An 18070-nucleotide genomic window follows, 5' to 3' on the forward strand; every position below is an offset into this window, starting at 1 on the left:
GCTTTCCGGACCACAGTCCCCAGAAGGCGTCGCGGCCGCCGCCCTACCCTGAAGGATCTTTGAAGAGCTTATGCTTTAACTACAGAACTTGGGTGACTGCTGTGAATCACCAATACGAAAAGTAAAGTTTCATATCCGTTTCACCGAAGGCTGTAGATGAGAAAGGAAAATTATGCGAAATGAAAATGACTGCGAAAGATACTCCAGCGGAATGTTAAGGGAATAATACTAACGACCTGCAGAAAATTTCTCGCCAACAGTATACAAAATCGTTGCTGGCTTTCAATACGTGAAAGTTGAAGATAAATCAGAATATCTCTGAAGAAAACGATCTATTAGCTGTAACCCCAATTCCCAGAGATACCTGAGTTTAACATTAGGTGCACATTCTTCTGACAGTTTTACAAAGAGGAACTCATATGGGTCTAATAATAATATTATATGGGTCTAATATTTTTAAAATTAGCAATATAGTTAATATACTTTAATATCACGAATCATCTCATATTCATTGTAATATAGAAAATAGTTTTACATCCACAAGGAAAATACATACAATCATGCATGGTTTAACGATGGGGATACGCTCTGAGCAATGTGTCTTTAGGCAATCTCATCTTTGTGTGAACATCATGGAGGGTTCTTACACAAATCTAGACGATATAGTCTACTACACACCTAGGCTGTATGGTATAGCCTTTTTCTCCTAGGCTGCAGACCTGTGTGGCATGTTACTGTCCTGAATACCGTATGCAATGGTAACACAATGGTATTTGTGTGTGTAAACATACCTAAACATAGGAAAGGTACAGTAAACGTACAGTATTATAAACTTGTGAGACCACAGTTGTATATGCAGTACATCATTGACTGGAACATTCTTATGTTATGCATGACTGTATATGAATTGTATACACATTGAATAAATAGAATTTTATAAAACTTTACTCATTGGAAGGCATGAAAATTTCTGACAAAGTTATGATGTATTCAATTTCAGAAAAGAACAGTTAGCGACTGGTGGTAGCTAGTCTTCAAAGATGGCCCCCCAATGAACTAAACTTCCCAGTATTCCAGGCTTGTATATTTCCCTCCCACACTGATTTTGGCTGACTCTGTGATTCTCTTTAACCAAAAGAATGCGTCAGAAGTGACACTGTGCCACTTCCAGAAAATAAGCCATACATAGTCCTGGAAGCTTCAGCTTTGCTCTTTGAAGAGTCCTTAGACACTAAGACATGCAGCTAACCTGTTAGACCAAATGGAGAAACCAAGAAAAGTAGGAAGTGAGAGGCCCTGAGACCACATGGAAAAGGAGACGCCCATCTTTCCTAACAATGCAGCTATCCCAGCCTTCCAGTCATCCTTGCCTAGAGACATAAGACATATGAGTGAACATTCCAGGCCAGTGAAGTTCCTAGATGACTTCAGCTCCAGATGAAATCATGTAGCTGATCCCAGTAAACATACAGACTACAAGAAATAATAAATTTTGTTGTTTTAAGCTTCGAAATTTTGGGTGGTTAGTTATGCAGCAATAACTAGCTAAACATCAACAAAAGATGATTTCGAAGAATATGATATGAAAAACTGCCATTTCAAATCAGTGAGAAAGGCTTATTGTTAAATAGATTATTGAAAAAGTGATGTGGGACAACTCACTAACCATTTGGAGTAAAAAACTAAGATTAAATTCTCATCTCACACATTATAATCAATATATTTCACATTGACATATAATTTGAAATGTTAAACGCAAACTCTCGGAGTAAGTGATTGTTTGCATTACTTGCTAGGAAAGCTCTTTTACTGAAATTTTATCAAAGCAAAGTTTCCTAGTAATCAAGAAAATGGAATATATTTCTATTCATTCAAGTTTAGATAGTCTCAAATGTTTTGCTACTTTTGTAATTCGGAACATTTTTCTATCTTATTTTCATTGCCATGTAAAAATGACACTGTAGAGAAAATTATTGATCAATGTGGCTATGAAAAATTGAAAAAGTCTTGCTTCAGAAAAAAATAGATTTAAAAAGAAATAAATGGAGAAAATAAAGTGGTTTCACCACATATGAGAAGGATTGAAATAGACTCAATTTATTAACATCTCTTTTAAAAATCTGTAAAGATGAGGATTCAAATTTTTTTAAAACACGAAAAAAGAACACGAACAAGGCAATTAATACAGAAGAATTGTAAAAGAGCCGTAACTATGTATATGAGGTAATGGCCAATAATACTCTAGAGCAAAGAAGTGCAAAAAGTTTTTGATTACATACTTTTTTGGCAGACTAATTTGGCAAAGATTAAATGGAATAATAAAGTATTGGCATGAATTTGGAAAAAATACTTGTTCCCAGACAGGTTGGGTGGGAGTATAATTCCTATGACATTTCTGGTAGACATTCTGTACCCAAATTGAAGATTTCACGCCTTTTATTCCAGCAACTCAGCTTCTAGGAACATCTTAATGAAATAATTAAATCAGTACAAAAATATGCATATCAAGAAAGTTCCTTATAATGGTTTTAATCATAATCTTTTTTTTTTTTTTTTTTTCCGTAGACGGAGTCTCACTGCGATGCCCAGGCTGGAGTGCAATGGTGCCATCTCGGCTCACTGTAACCTCCACCTCCTGGGTTCACATGATTCTCCTGTCTCAGCCTCCCGAAAAGCTGGGGTTACAGGTGTTTACCACCATGCCCGGCTAATTTTTGTATTTTTAGTAGAGATGGGATTTCACCATATTGGGAACTCCTGACCTCAAGTGACCCACCCACCTCAGCATCTTAAAGTGCTGGGATTACAGGCGTGAGCCACTATGCCCAAGCCAATCATAATAATTTTTTAAAAGGTAGAGGGAAGCAACCAAATGTCCACCAGCAATGTGAAGGTGAAGGTAGAATATAAGTATGTAGGGTCCAGCCCCACAGGGTTGATGGGTTTTTCACCCCGTGCGCGGAGACGAGAGATTGTAGAAATAAAGACGCAAGACAGAGATAAAAGAAAAGACAGCTGGGCCCGGGGGACCACTACCACCAAGACGTGGAGACTGGTAGTGGCCCTGAATGCCAGGCTGCACTGATATTTATTGGATACAAGACAAATGAGCAGGGTAAGGAGTGTGAGCCATCTCCAATGATAGGTAAGATCATGTGGGTCACGTGTCCACTGGACAGGGGCCCCTTCCCTGCCTGGCAGCTGAGGCAGAGAGAAAGAGAGGAGAGAGAGAGAGACAGCTTACGCCATTATTTCTGCACATCAGAGACTTTTAGTACTTTCACTAATTTGCTACTGCTATCTAAAAGGCAGAGCCAGGTGTACAGGATGGAACATGAAGGCAGACTAGGAGTGTGACCACTGAAGCACAGCATCACAGGGAGACGGTTAGGCCTCCGAATAAATGCGGGTGGGCCTGACTGATGTCAGGTCTTCCGCAAGAAGTGGAGGAGTGGAGTCTTCTCTAAACTCCCCCCAGGCAGAGGGAAACTCCCTTTCCTGGTCTGCTAAGTAGCGGGTGTTTTTCCTTGACCCTGACGCTGCCGCTAGACCAGGGTCTGCTTGGAAACGGCATTTTCCCAGACGCTGGCGTTACCGGTAGACCAAGGAGCCCTCTGGTGGCCCTGCCTGGGCATAACAGAAGGCTCGCACTCTTGTCTACTGGTCACTTCTCACTATGTCCCCTCAGCTCCTAGCTCTGTATGGCCTGGTTTTTCCTAGGTAATAATTGTAGAGCAAGGATTATTATAATATTGGAATAAAGAGTAATTGCTACAAACTAATGATTAATTATATTCATATATAATCATATCTATTATCTATATCTAGTATAACTATTCTTATTTGATACATTTTATTATACTGGAACAGCTCGTGCCCTTGATCTCTTGCCTCGGCACCTGGGTGGCTTGCCACCCACATAAGTAGCCATTTTTAATTTATTTGATGTAATATTTGAATTACAAATATCATTTTCATGTTTTTTCAAATATAACTACTTGTCTTAATGTGATTTATTGAAAACATCATTTTTTGCCCACTGCTTTGCAATGTCATCTAAATTCTTACATACCTCTTGTCTATACATGTTCCTGCAAGGAACCAGCATTTAACTATTTTACAAATTAAAGAAATTTCATACATATTAACATTAATCTGCTTTTTCTAAGATTTTCTGGATGTATTTTAAATACTCTGTGAAGGGAAACAAAAAAAAGCAAGGAAAGCACCAAAATTTGCCGCTATTTTGACAGAAATGTTATTAAAGAAACAAAATTTTCAATTTTTCAAGAAAATGAGATATATTTCTATTCGAGTTTAAATATTTTCAAATGTTATGCTGCTGTTGTAAGAGGGAATGTTTTTCTATCTTACTTTCATCGCCATATAAAAAGCAATTGAGGCTCTAAAACAGTGTTGCCAAAAATCACTATATGTTTATTAAAAGCAGAATTCTAAACATGTACCTTCATGATCCTAACATTGTAAAATTATCAAAAAGCTGTGAATCTACCATGAGGCATAGTCATTTCTGGAAGGAAGATAACAAGTGATATCTGTTCTGCTTTTGATCTATAGTTTCAGATTTATTTACAATGTTCTTTTATTAGTTATATATTGTTGCATAACAAATTGCCCCCAAAATTGGTGGCTTAAAACAACATTATTTATGATCTCACATTTTCTCGTGGTAAGGAATCTGGGCACTGTTTAGATGGGTTCTCTGCTTTGGCATCTCTCTCCGCAATCAAGATGTCAGGTGTGGCTACACTCATTTCAAGGCCAATTCAGAAATATCAGCTTCCATGCATACTTTCATAGTTGTTGGCAGGATTCAGCTCCTTGCCACCTGAGTCTCTCCATAGGGCAGCTCACAACATGGCAGCTTGTTTCATTAGAACAAATGAGAGAGAGAGACAGAGAGAGAGAGAGAGAGAGAGAGAGAGAGAGAGTGAAAGACAGAGTGAGTCATGGTCTCATAAAACCCAACCTCAGAAGTGATATGCCAGCACTTTTGCCATATTTTACTGGTTAGAAGTCATTAGGTGCAGCCCACACTCAAGAGGAGGGGATGGCACAAGGTCATAAATACCAAGAGAGGGGGATCATTGGGAGCCATTTCAGAAAAAGCTTCCTGCTCTATTGAGCAACTGAGAAATTCAAAAGCTAGCATAGTATTACTAGTTTTTTATTCCGGTGGCAGATTTAATTGCTCATGGGTTTTAATCTCTTATTGTAGTGCAATGTTATATTTTGTTAATAGATGCTGGATTTGATCCTCTATGGCAGGGATCCCCAACCCCCATGAACTCTGAGAAGCATGTGGAATGCTCCCAGAATTGTCTCCTGGGGGTCTAGAGGTTAAGACATTTGTTCATCATTGTTTCCAGTGGCACTGTCCACCACCTCCAAGACCCAAGATCTCTATCCCAACAAAGTTAGGAACCAGGCCGCACAGCAAGAGGTGAGCAGCAGGTGAGTGAGCACTACTGCCTGAGCTCCACCTCCTGTAAGATCAGTGGCGGCATTAGACCCTCATATGAGCGGGAACCCTATTGTAAACTGCACACCTGAGGAATCTAGGTTGCACACTCCTTACGAGAATCTAATGCCCCCCAATCCTGTCCGTGGAAAAATTGTCTTCCATGTAACTGGTCTCTGGTGCCACAAAGTTTGGGGACCGCTGCTATATGGGATCAATTAATCCTACCATACAAGGCATCAGCCTAAAGCAGCCATCCTGATAGAAGTATGATATTACATATAAAGGCCCAGCTAAGGCAGAAGTTTTGGTATGACACTCTAAGACTTTTGGGTGTTGTCTGCCAGGATGTAGCTTATGTATGGAACTAGTGGCTGATATATGCTATTGTATCCTCAAGTGGCTGGAAACGAAGAGATGACAGTAGAATTAACCTGTTTCATCATCACTCTCACTTTCTGAATTTGTGCTTTTCTTCCCTGTAACTTTATTATTTATTTATTTATTTATTTATTTATTTATTTATTTACTGAGAGTCTTGCTCTGTCACCCAGGCTGGAGTGCAGTGGCGTGATCTTGGTTCACTGCAACCTCTACCTCCTGGGTTCAAGCAATTCTCCTGCCTCAGCCTCCTAAGTAGCTGGGATTACAGGTGTGAACCACCATGCCCAGCTATTTTTTTTTTTTTTTTTTTTTTTGTATTTTTAGTAGAGACAGTACTTCACCATCTTGGTCAGGCTGGTCTGGAACTCCTGACCTCAAGTGATCCACCTGCCTCAGCCTCCCAAAGTGCTGGGATGATAGGTGTAAGCTACCACACCCAGCCCCAACAACTTTAGACTTTGTTGGGATAGAGATTTTGCGTCTTGGAGATGGTAGACAGTTCCACTGGAAACAATGATGAACAATGTTGTAATCTTTAGTCCTCCAGGAGACAATTCTGGGAGCATTCCATATGCTTCTCAGGGTTCTTAGAAGAATCAAATCCCTGTTGTCCATAGCAGGGACCTTAATTGCTCCTGCTTACGTTGGCATTTCTCCTTCTTTATCTCATTATCTCCAGTCCCTCATCCCTGCTTCCTGGAATCACCTTCCAAATAAACTCTATAACCCAGGCACTGTACGCATTTTACATAACATGTACATGACATCTTACACTGTACCCTGCCCTCTCTCTTCCTAGTATTTCTTTTTGAACTGGAAGAGGAAGCAAGTGAAGATTTGACTTGGAGAGTTGAAGTAATCTTCATTTATTCACTTTGGATGAAGACTGTATGGTCAATAGCTAGGTCTTGGCATTCTAATTACTAAATAGATACTATGTTTATGGTAAATGACTGTAGGTCTGTCTATCCTCAAAGGAAGCAGAAAACCTTGGATCCTGCTGAGTTTTTATCCAGTGGGAGATTTCCTCAAAAAAGTTTAAGCAGTGGTGGAAGACTAAAATTTACTACTTAAAAATTATTTCTTAAGATGTGCTATTTAGCATACCAGCTACACTGACTATCGGGGCATGGTTCAGATGGGTTCTGTCTGTGCTTCAGGGTCTTTTGCTGTAATCCAAGGTGTCAGTGTACTTGCACTTGAGCTTTATAAGGACGTGTGAAGTGGTCCGTGGCCTGTTAGGAACCGGGCCACACAGCAGGAGGCTTTGTTAATATTTTTAAAAATTTAGCTTTTGGTTTGGTTAATCCTTTCTATTGTTTCTTTTTGCTATTTCATTTATTGCTTCCTTTTATCTGCATTATGTTCTTCCTCATCATTAAAAAAATTATTCTGTTCTTTGCTGGGTGCAGTGGCTCACACCTATAATTCCAGCACTTTGGGAGGCTGAGGTGGGTGGATCACTTGAGCCCAGGAGTTCAAGACCAGCCTTGGCAACATGGTGAAACCCTGTTTCTATCAAAAATGCAAAAATTAGCCAGTGTTATAATCCGGTCTCTAATTAATTAATTAATTAATTAGATTTAAAAAATTATCCTGTTCTTATTTTAACATCTTGAGTTAGGCACAGTCAATATAAGAATTTAGGACCACGCACAGTGGCTCACACCTGTAATCCCAGCATTTTGGGAGGCTGAGGCGGGTGGATCACCTGAGGTCAGGAGTTCGAGACCAGCCTGGCCAACATGGTGAAACCCCGTCTCTACTAAAAATGCAAAAATTAGCCGGGTGTGGTGGCTCATGCCTGTAATCCCAGCTACAAGGGAGGCTGAGGCAAGAGAATCACTTGAACCGGGGAGGTGGAGGTTGCAGTGAGCCGAGATTGTTCCACTGCACTCAAGTCTGGGTGACAGAGTGAAACTCTGTCTCAAAAACAAACAAAGCTTGATGCTAAAGCCAGAACTCTTGCTTACTGTGCTGTACTCCACCGAAGGGAATCTAAGACTTGACTTGTACAAACCATACCTGAAAGTTAGTGAATGGGGAAAATATAGAAGAAATATTGACTATCAATCTCAGAAATTGCTATTTCTATATTTTAAAACCTTGCTAATAATTTTTGACGAACTTTATTATTAGATTTATTTGCCTTTTTATCGTTTTACTCTTGCAAAGTTTCTTTCTTATCAGCAAGGAGCCAGTTAGTTGGTTTTTACCAAAAAACGATAATCCATAATGGGCTTAACACTTAAGCTTTATGCTTTAGTTTCTGATACTAGGGCTAATATATATTTTCTCGCCTGCAAAATTCAGTTAGCTCTACCAGACTTGCTTCTGTCTCTCTGGAACCTCCAATAGTAAGGGGCAGTATCTGATTGTCCAAGTTTAAAACTCTATCCTTGACTCCCTTCTCTTCCCCTCCTTCATCCTTTTCTGTATTAGTCATCTGAAGAACCCTCATGTTTGTACCTGTTACCAACCGTACTTCCACTGCCCCTAGTTTAGACCCTTACCTTTCTTGCCTGAACAAGTACAATAGTGTACCTAGCTCTTCTGTGTTCAGTATCTTCTCTCCCCAGTGTATCTTGTGGATTGATCTTTCTCAGATCTTTCTGTGTTACTTTCCTGTTTATGATTCTTTCCATTGACTTCAGGATAAAAGTCCTTAGCATGCCACACATAGTTATAAGGCCCTACCTTTTTTACCTCACCTTGCACTTTTTCTTGTATCTCCTTTGTGCCAGCTGTGATAAAGTACTGGAGATGCTTGAGTAACCAGTAGTTCCTTCTTCATGGACAGAGATGCTGCAATTGACTTTATAAAATGACATTTTGTGTTCATTCTTCTCCACTCTTAAAAAGATCATGACCTCCATCTCATTTTCATCCCAACATGCGCAAAGCCTTTTAGCAATATCTTTTAGATATTACGAATAATATCACAGGGTGTATGCACAGGGTGTACACACACTGTGATAAAAGGAGTAATATTGGTCGGGCGCAGTGGCTCACGCCTGTAATCCCAGCACTTTGGGAGGCCGAGACGGGCGGATCATGAGGTCAGGAGATCAAGACCATCCTGGCTAACACGGTGAAACCCCGTCTCTACTAAAAAATACAAAAAAAAAAAAAAAAAAAACTAGCCGGGTGAGGTGGCAGGCGCCTGTAGTCCCAGCTACTCAGGAGGCTGAGGCAGGAGAATGGCATAAACCGGGGAGGCGGAGCTTGCAGTGAGCTGAGATCCGGCCACTGCACTAGAGCCTGGGAGACAGAGTGAGACTCTGTCTCAAAAAAAAGAAAAAAAAAAGGAGTGATATCTCCCTTAGATATTAGGAATCATATCACAGGGTGTACACCCACTGTGATATTAGCAGTAATATTCCCCTAGGATATTACGAATAATATCACTGGGTGTACACACACTGTGATACTAGGAGTAATATCAATCTTGAATATTAAGAATAAGATCACAGGGTATAAATGCACTTTGATATTAGGAGTAACATCTCCGTTGGATATTACGAATAATATCACAGGGTGTACACCCACTGTGATATTAGGAGTAATATTTCCCTTACATATTATGAATAATATCACCGTGGGTGTACATACAGGCTGTAACACCCCCCACTGTCATATTAGGAGTAATACCTCCCTTCAATATTATAACTAACATCACTGCAAGTGTACACCCAGGGTGTAACATCTGCCACTGCGTTATTAGGAGTAAAATGTACATTGGATATTAGGAGTAATATCACCATGGGTTACACATAGTGGTTAACACCGCCCACTATGATATTAGGAATGATATCTGATTTGGATATTATGAATAATACCACCGTAGGTGTACACACAGTGGGTAACAAACCCCACTATGATATTAGGAGTAATATCTCCCTTTGATATTACGCATACTGTCACGGCAGGTGTACATACACAGCATGACACTGCCCACTGTGATATTAGGAGTAATAGCTCCCTTCAATATTACAATTAATGTCACAGGAATTACGCCAACTGTGTCATTAGGAGTAATATCTCCCTTGGATATTACAAATAATATCACAGAACGTACACCCAGGGTGTACACACACTGTGATATTAGGAATAATATCTCCCCTGAATATCATGAATAATATCACAGGGACTACACACAGGGTGTAAGCCCACTGTGAGAATAGAAGTAATATCTCCCTTGGATATTACAAATAATAGCACAGGCTGTACACCCACTGTGATATTAGGAGTAATATCTCCTTTGGATATTACGATAATATCACTGGGTGTACAATCACTGTGAGATTAAGTGTAATATCTCCCTTGGATATTATGAATTACATCACAGAGTGTACACCCACTGTGACATTAGGAATAATATCTAACTTGAATATTCCTAAAAATATTAAAGGGTGTACACCCAATATGATGTTAGGAGTAACATCTCCCTTGGAGATTGGGAATAATATCACAAGGTGTACACCCACTGTGACAAATAGAAATTATATCTCCCTTAGATGTTATGAATAATATCACAGACTGTACACCCACTGTGACATTAAAAGAAATATCATGCTTAGCTATTACAAATAATATTAGGAGAAATGTCTCCCTTAGATATTACAAATACATCACAGGGCATACATCCACTGTGATATAAGGAGTAATGTCTCCCCAAGATATTATGAATAAAATCAAAGGGTGTACACCCACTGTGGTCTTAGGAGTAATACCATCTTAGATATTATGAATAATATCCTAACAGGGTATACATCCAGTGTGATATTAACAGGAATATCTCCCTTAGGTGTTATGTACTAAATCACCAAGGCATATACATATAGGGTATAAATCTGTTGTGATATTAGGAGTAATGTCTCCTTAGATGTCGTGAATAATATCATCACAGGGTGTACACCCACCATGAGATTAGAGTAATATTTCTCTTAGATTTTACGAAAAATATCATCAGATGGTGTACACCCACTGTGATGTTAGGAGTAAGGCTCCCTTAGATATTATGAATAATATCACAGATGTATCCCACTGTGATATTAGGAGTAATATTCCCCTTAGATATTACAAATAATATCATCACAGGGTGTACACCCACTGTGATATTAGGAGTAATATCTCCTTAGATAGTCCGAATAATATCATAACAGGGTGTATACACACAGTGTGATATTAGGAGTAATATCTCCCTTAGGTATTACATGTATCATCACAGAGAGTACACACAGGGTGTACATTCACTGTGATATTAGAAATATCTTCTTAGATGTTATGAAGAATATCATCATAGGGTGCAAACCCACTGTGATGCTAGAATAATATTTCTCTTATATATTACAAAAAATATCATCACAGGGTGTATGGCCACTGCGAAATTAGGAGTAATAGCTCCCTTAGATACTACAAATAATATCGCAGAGTGTACACCCACTGTGATATTAGGAGTAATATCTCTCTTAGATACTATGAATTATATCAGAAATCTCATTACTGAGGACTACACTTCTGTAACAAACTCAAGAAGAAATAAATTTCCATAAAACTTAATGATGTTATAGAAAATTTTTTTAAAGTGAAGAACAACTTCCATGAATAAATTCTCAACTAGTTCAAAAGAGCAGGAACACAATTTGAAATGCATGATTATTACCAAAACATCGGGAGTTCAGTCTAGGTCCTGCTGCTTACCCCAAAGAAAGCCAATCACTGAGACAATGATTGACTCAAAGATCACCCCAGAGTTCAAAGTGGCTGCTGAGGCTCTAGGCATTGCCTCTTGTCAAAGAAGAAGGCTTTAATCAGGTGCTGCAGCTGAGAAGATGGAGATCAGTCTCAACTCTATCTCCCTGGACAACTAAAATTAGGGGTTTATATAGCAAGGAAGCAATGTAACAATGTGTAGGAAAACGGTAACTCAAGAGGCCTAAGGAAGAAATCATAATGAATGAGGGGTCTGGCATCTCATTGTCTGCATGTGGTGATCTGGTGAGTTTCAGTTCTTTGATACTTTTTGAGAGGTCTGGGGTCCTTTCCTGAGGAAGGAACTCAGATAAAATCAGTATAAGTTTCAGGCCTTAAGACCAGAAGGGTCAGTTTCTATGTCTATCCGAAAGAACTGTCTTTCGGACTATTGGGTCCTTTTCAGTCCCGCCTTTTGTCAATTCTTCATTCATGGGGAATCTAGGCGTTGATCTTTCCGGCTGCTTTTTTATAATATCTAAAGGCAATATTACTCCTAATATCACAGTGAATATACAGCCTGTAATGATATTATTCATAATATCTAAGGAAGATATTACTACTAACATCACAGTGGATGTACACACTGTAATGATATTATTCATGATATATAAGGGAAATATTACTCCTAATATCACAGTGGGGGTACACCCTGTGATGATATTATTTGTAATTTTTAAGGGAGGTATTTCTCCAATATCACAGGGGTGGACATCCTTTGAAAATATGATTTGTAATATCTAAGGGAGATATTCCTCCTAATATCTTCTTTTAGATATTACAAATAATATCACAAGGTGTACACCCACCGTGATATAAGGAGTAATATCTTCTTTTAGATATCACTGAGGCTTTACGTTGCCTTGTGGCTTCTGCTCTCTTGAACTACCTTTGACATCCCCTAAGGGAGCTCACTCTAGAGCCCTTCATCAGAGGCCACGTGAAGACAGAGGCTCTGATGCTATATCAACCACATATTTTTATGTATCCTGACGCTTCGACATCTAGGGCCTTGCTGACCTTGTCAGGCCTGTCCCTCCCAGGGTTAGCCAATTCCTAGAGACAGTAAACATCTTGCCCATGAGTGTGCTTTTCACACACAAGCTAACCAGTCCAGAGCTCATGCTCCCAGTTACCTACTTCATCAGCCTTCCGTAGGACTCACACACTCTAGGCCACTGTTCCTCTGTCCTAAGCACTCCAGGGCCAGGTACCAGACAACTAGGGACAGCCCCTATTCCCAGAGCCTGCTGAAATTACTGAAACTATAATAGCTAACCTTAACCCTGCTCATCTTGCCTCACTTATTCCTTCCCGTGGAAACCACCGTAAAGGCTCTTGCCCATGTTTTTCCATCACTCCTGCCTTCTTGCTGACCATAGTGCCTCCCTATTCGGTGCTGCATGGCATAGCACTTTCCCTTCTCTTGGGATCTGTGAGTAACAAACTCTCTTTTCAGTGGCAATCGACTCTTGATCTGTTGGTCTCTCCATACCTGAAGAATAATGCAACCTATATATATTTTTAAATCAACTAAAATTTATTTAATTAAGCATAAAGTTACTTTCACATTTGTCTACAACCACAGTAAATCCAGTTCTTGGCATAATGCCATGGCCTTTAAAATTTAAAGCCTCCCCACCCGCAAGATTACATATGTAAAACTCCCACTATTGTTTCTATAACAGTGGATTAGTTAATCAAATTAAAATAGTTATACTATCTAGAATAAAATAAAATGGAAATAATTTACTCATAAGATTCATCCTTATTTACAATATACTATCCTGAGAATCATAATTCCGTTCAGTTTCAATTTGAGCAAAAGTGTGATGACTGAAGTAACAGCAGTTACTTCAGCTGAAAATGAGAATAGTCAAAATGACTTTTGAAGAGAGCAAAAATATTGTCAGGTTTCTTGCCGTGGTTCTGGATCTTCAGTAGCAGGCTCATTTGAAGGCAGACCCAACCCTCAAGGGAACTCACTCTATCTTCAGAATGTAGGGGTTAGGGGGACAAATCCAGGTCTTGGGGGAAGGTAAGGAGGAAAACCCCTCGGTGGATAGACATTTCTCATTGCAAATGGAGCACGTGGTGGACCTGGGACATCCCTTGGTGGCAGATAATCTGGAGAAGCTCCAAACATGGTTCCTGTAGGAGGTGGAGGGAAAGGAGGTCCTCTTCTCATGAACGGGCCCCTCATATCCACTGGCCACAATGGACCTCTGATTGGAGCAAGAGGTGGAGGGAAAAAGCCAGGGCCAGTTGCTTCATTTTCAGCGGGGAGAGATGAATCAGGCACATTTAAATTACCAAGATTATCTTTGGTATCATTTCTACTGGATTCCATTTCTGAAGGCATTGACCCATCCATTTTATCCAAAGAAGGCATATTAAAACTTCTGAGTTCTGCTGGTCCAGAGCGTCTAGCAGAATTAGAATAAAATCTGTCTTGCCTTTGTGGAGGAACAGCTGAATCAGGATATGATTGTCCTGGTGGAGGAAACATCATCCTACAGGCCTGTTCCCACGGAGATGACAGGGGCCCAGTGCCAGAAGGAACCCTGTGAGGATCGGTAAACCTATCACAGCTTGCTTCTCCTCTTTCATTGGTCATCTGATGGTCCAGAGGATTCCCTGGGCCTCTTGGGCCTCTTCCTCCTCCCCCTGGAAGCAAATGTGAGAGTCTGAGTGGACCCTCCAACACAGTTGGAGGATAGAGAAAATATCTCGTTTCAGATGAAGGCCGACCCAGTGGAGAGGGACCATAGGAGGAATGCTCTCTGCCAAATGCTGTATTTGGAACATCAAGTGCATAAGGATCTTTTTCTAAAAGTTTAATTTTAAAGTCTGTTTCAGCTAATTTTTGTCTGTTGTGAGCATTTTCTTCCCTTAAATCATTGAGGTTTCTTTCAGCAGTCCATGCTGCCAAACAATTATCGTGTGCTTTTTTCTCATGGGAAATGATCTTTCCTTGATAAAAATGAAGAGTTCTCTCAAATTCTTCCTCAAGATCTTTGGCTCGCTTTCTGCAGGTCTCCAGCTCTCCAGTGGCATGGCCGATCGTTTCGTCTACTTTAGAAAGTTTCTCTTTCTCTAACCGGTAATTTTCCTCTACTAGTAATTTCCTGTATAGCTTCATTCCATTTTCTTGATATAATTCTGTCATTACCTTAAGTTTCTGTTGAAGCTTCTGATTCTCACTTTCAAAGTGTATGTTTTCCGACTGCAAAGATGCTTGTTCTGTCTGAAGATTTTTAATATGCTCTCTGAGCTCCTTCTTGGTTTCATCAACTTCAGATAACTGAATATGAATTTGGTTTCTTTCTCCTTCTAAGGTTGTTAAAGAAGCATTTAACTTAGCTGCATGAATCAGTTTCTTCAAAGCTCCTTTTGGAGGATTATCTAAGTTAGCATCATCTTCCAATTCACTGTTCACTTCTAATTCCAAGTTACCATCATCCATTATGTCTTCTCCAAGCCTAGCAGCCCGATCTTTCATCTTTAGCAAGCGTTCAGTCAGAGTCTCGATGTGATTTTCTTTATCATTTAGAACTTGTTCTGCGTGTACTTTGGAGTCTTCCAATGTTATTTTCTGTTTATTAAGTTCACTCACTTGTTCTTTCCATACTTCAGCTTCTTGAAAAAGCTGTTGCTGGCTTTCCTGAAGTTGAGAATTTTCATTCAAAGTATCTTGTATTGCTATCTTCAGTGGTTCTTCATTCATTTGAAATCTCTTGAAGGTCATTTTGGCTTCAGCTACTTGGGATTTGAGGGATTTTGACTCATCTTCTAGAAACTGTATTCTTTTGGAAATATCCGCCATCAATTCATCTTGTTCAGAATGTTTAGATTTCTCTTCTTTTAACTCTTTTTCTAGAAAGAGTATTTCATGCTCAAGTTCAGAATTGGACCTGTTTACCTTTTCACAGGTTGCCTCCAAACTTTGTGCTTCTGTTGCCTCCTTCTCAGAGCTGGCATCCTCTAAAGATGACTCTACTTCATAGGCTTCATACTCTTTTTGAATAAGGCTAAATTTTTCAAGTAGTTTACATTTTTCTTCAATTAGTCCAGAAAGTGCTACAGCAAGCTTTTTCTCTCTTCCCACATAAAGCCGACTCCTAAAACTTCTCCACAAGAAAAAAGGAACAGCAAAAAATACAACGACAGCTGCACATATTACCAATTTCCATGGAAAACCGTAAGGAGTCGAATCTGGTCTCCTGCCTTCAGGCAGTGCTGCCGCAACCCTGCGTGGCTCCTCCAGGACAAGCCCCCAGTAAGGCTGAGAGGTAGCCCCGGGCTCCTTCATAGCGCCAAGGCTGCTCTGGCTGCGGCCACCGCAGTAACCCAGGCCTGTCGGGGCCACAGTTAGCCGCGAAGAACACACAGGCTTAGGTTAGGAACAGAATCCGCACCTGGCAACCGGAGCGGACCACTGGGGAGCCGGCTGCGGGGGGAGCCGGCTGCGGGGGGGAGCTGGTGGACGCGGGAACTCACAGGCCTCACAGGCCCATAGAAAAGGTACAGTAAAAATATAGTACAAAAGATTTTTTGGCCGGGCGCGGTGGCTCAAGCCTGTAATCCCAACACTTTGGGAGGCCGAGACGGGCGGATCACGAGGTCAGGAGATCGAGACCATCCTGGCTAACACGGTGAAACCCCGTCTCTACTAAAAAATACAAAAAACTAGCCGGGCGAGGTGGCAGGCGCCTGTAGTCCCAGCTACTTGGGAGGCTGAGGCAGGAGAATGGCGTAAACCTGGGAGGCGGAGCTTGCAGTGAGCTGAGATCTGGCCACTGCACTCCAGCCTGGGTGACAGAGCGAGACTCCGTCTCAAAAAAAAAAAAAAAAAGATTTTTTTAAAAAATATACTTCTATAGAGTACTGACCGTAAATAAATGCAGCTTGCAAGATTGAAAATTGCTATGGGTGAGTTAGTAAGTGGTGAGTGAATGTGAAGGCCTAGGGCATTACTGTACACTACTGCAGCCTTCACAAGCACTGCCCACGTAAGCCACACTAATTAATTAAAATTGTTTACTTCAATATAAATTAACCTTAGCTTACTGTAACTTTTTTACTTTATAAATGTTTAAATTTTTTTAACTTTTTTACTTTTTTGTAATAACACTTCACTTACAACACACATTGTATAGCTGTACAAAAATATTTTCTTTATATCCTTACTTTATAAGCTTTTATCTATTAATTTTTTTTTTTTTTTACTTTTTAATAGTTTTGTGTTAAAAACCAAGACATAGACACACACATCAGCCTCAGCCTACACAGGGTCAGGATCATCAATATCACTGTCTTCCACCTCCACATCTTGTCCCACTGGAAGGTCTTCAGGGTGGATAACAGGCATGGAGCTGTCGCCTCCTATAATAACAATGCCCTCTTTTGGATACTTCCTGAAGGACCTGCCTGAGGCTGTTTTACGGTTAACTTCTAACCGTACACTCTAAAATAATGACAAAAATTATAGTACAGGTTGGTCCAGTGATAGTGGGTTATCAGAACTTATTAGCATTTAGTGTCACTAAAGTTGGTATAAAACCCTCCACTGCTAAATTTAAATGGTTTACAGTTTTTGTGTTTTTTTGTTTTGTTTTGTTTTGTTTTTTGAGAAAAATAGGCTGGGCGCCGTAGCTCATGACTGTAATCCCAGCACTTTGGGAGGCTGAGGCAACCAGATCACTTGAGGTCAGGATTTCAAGACCAGCCTGGCCAATATACTGAAACGTCTCTATTAAAAACACAAAATTAGTTGGGCATGGTGGTGCACACCTGTAATCCCAGCTACTCAGGAGGCTGAGGCAGAAGAATCACTTGGACCAGGAGGCAGAGGTTGAGCCAAGATAGCACCACTGCATTCCAGCCTGGGCAATAGAGCGAGACCCCATCTTAAAAAAAGAATAATATAGTATATACATAAATATCAATTCCTCATTCATGAGGAATCTTGTTGATCATTCCAGCTGCTTCATATTGAGGAGGGGCATCCTGGGCAGCCTCATACCATGGGTAACTATGTGGTCCCCCAGGAATCACATAGGTTAATCTAATACTGTCCTTTTCTTCTGAAACAATCTTTCTTTTTCCAGTCCCCTACTTCCACCAAAGACAAATCTCAGCAAGACAAACCCACCTGCAAAATAAGCTGCAGTCCCATAAACGTGGCCTGATTATTCCACAAAGTGCAGCAAGAATTACTGTCCACATAGGCTCTCTTAAATTGGCCTTGCTGGAACCTCTCACAAGGCCATTTCAGTCAAAGACCTGGGAAAATAGCCAGTTCAGTCTCCATTAATTCAGTCCATGCAATCAACTTCTGGTATGCTTCATATTGAGTTAGCAATCTTTATGAACATATCAGCATTTCAGTTAGTGCCCTGGAAGTTTTCTCTCTAATCCAACGGCACAGTCTACAAAGTTATCAGAAAC

General features: G+C 40.2%; 1 protein-coding gene across 1 annotated transcript; it reads right to left on the reverse strand.

Annotated features, from left to right (window-relative positions):
• Positions 1-13268: 13268 nt before the first annotated feature.
• Positions 13269-15947, reverse strand: LOC706599 (cTAGE family member 2-like). Its single transcript, XM_015148897.3, is given in 2 exon segments — positions 13269-13621; positions 13623-15947. Coding segments are annotated over 2 exon segments (2460 nt in total). The 5' UTR covers positions 15933-15947; the 3' UTR covers positions 13269-13471.
• Positions 15948-18070: the final 2123 nt, after the last annotated feature.

This window comes from Macaca mulatta, chromosome 10, assembly GCF_049350105.2.
Source record: "Macaca mulatta isolate MMU2019108-1 chromosome 10, T2T-MMU8v2.0, whole genome shotgun sequence".
NCBI lineage: Eukaryota > Metazoa > Chordata > Mammalia > Primates > Cercopithecidae > Macaca > Macaca mulatta.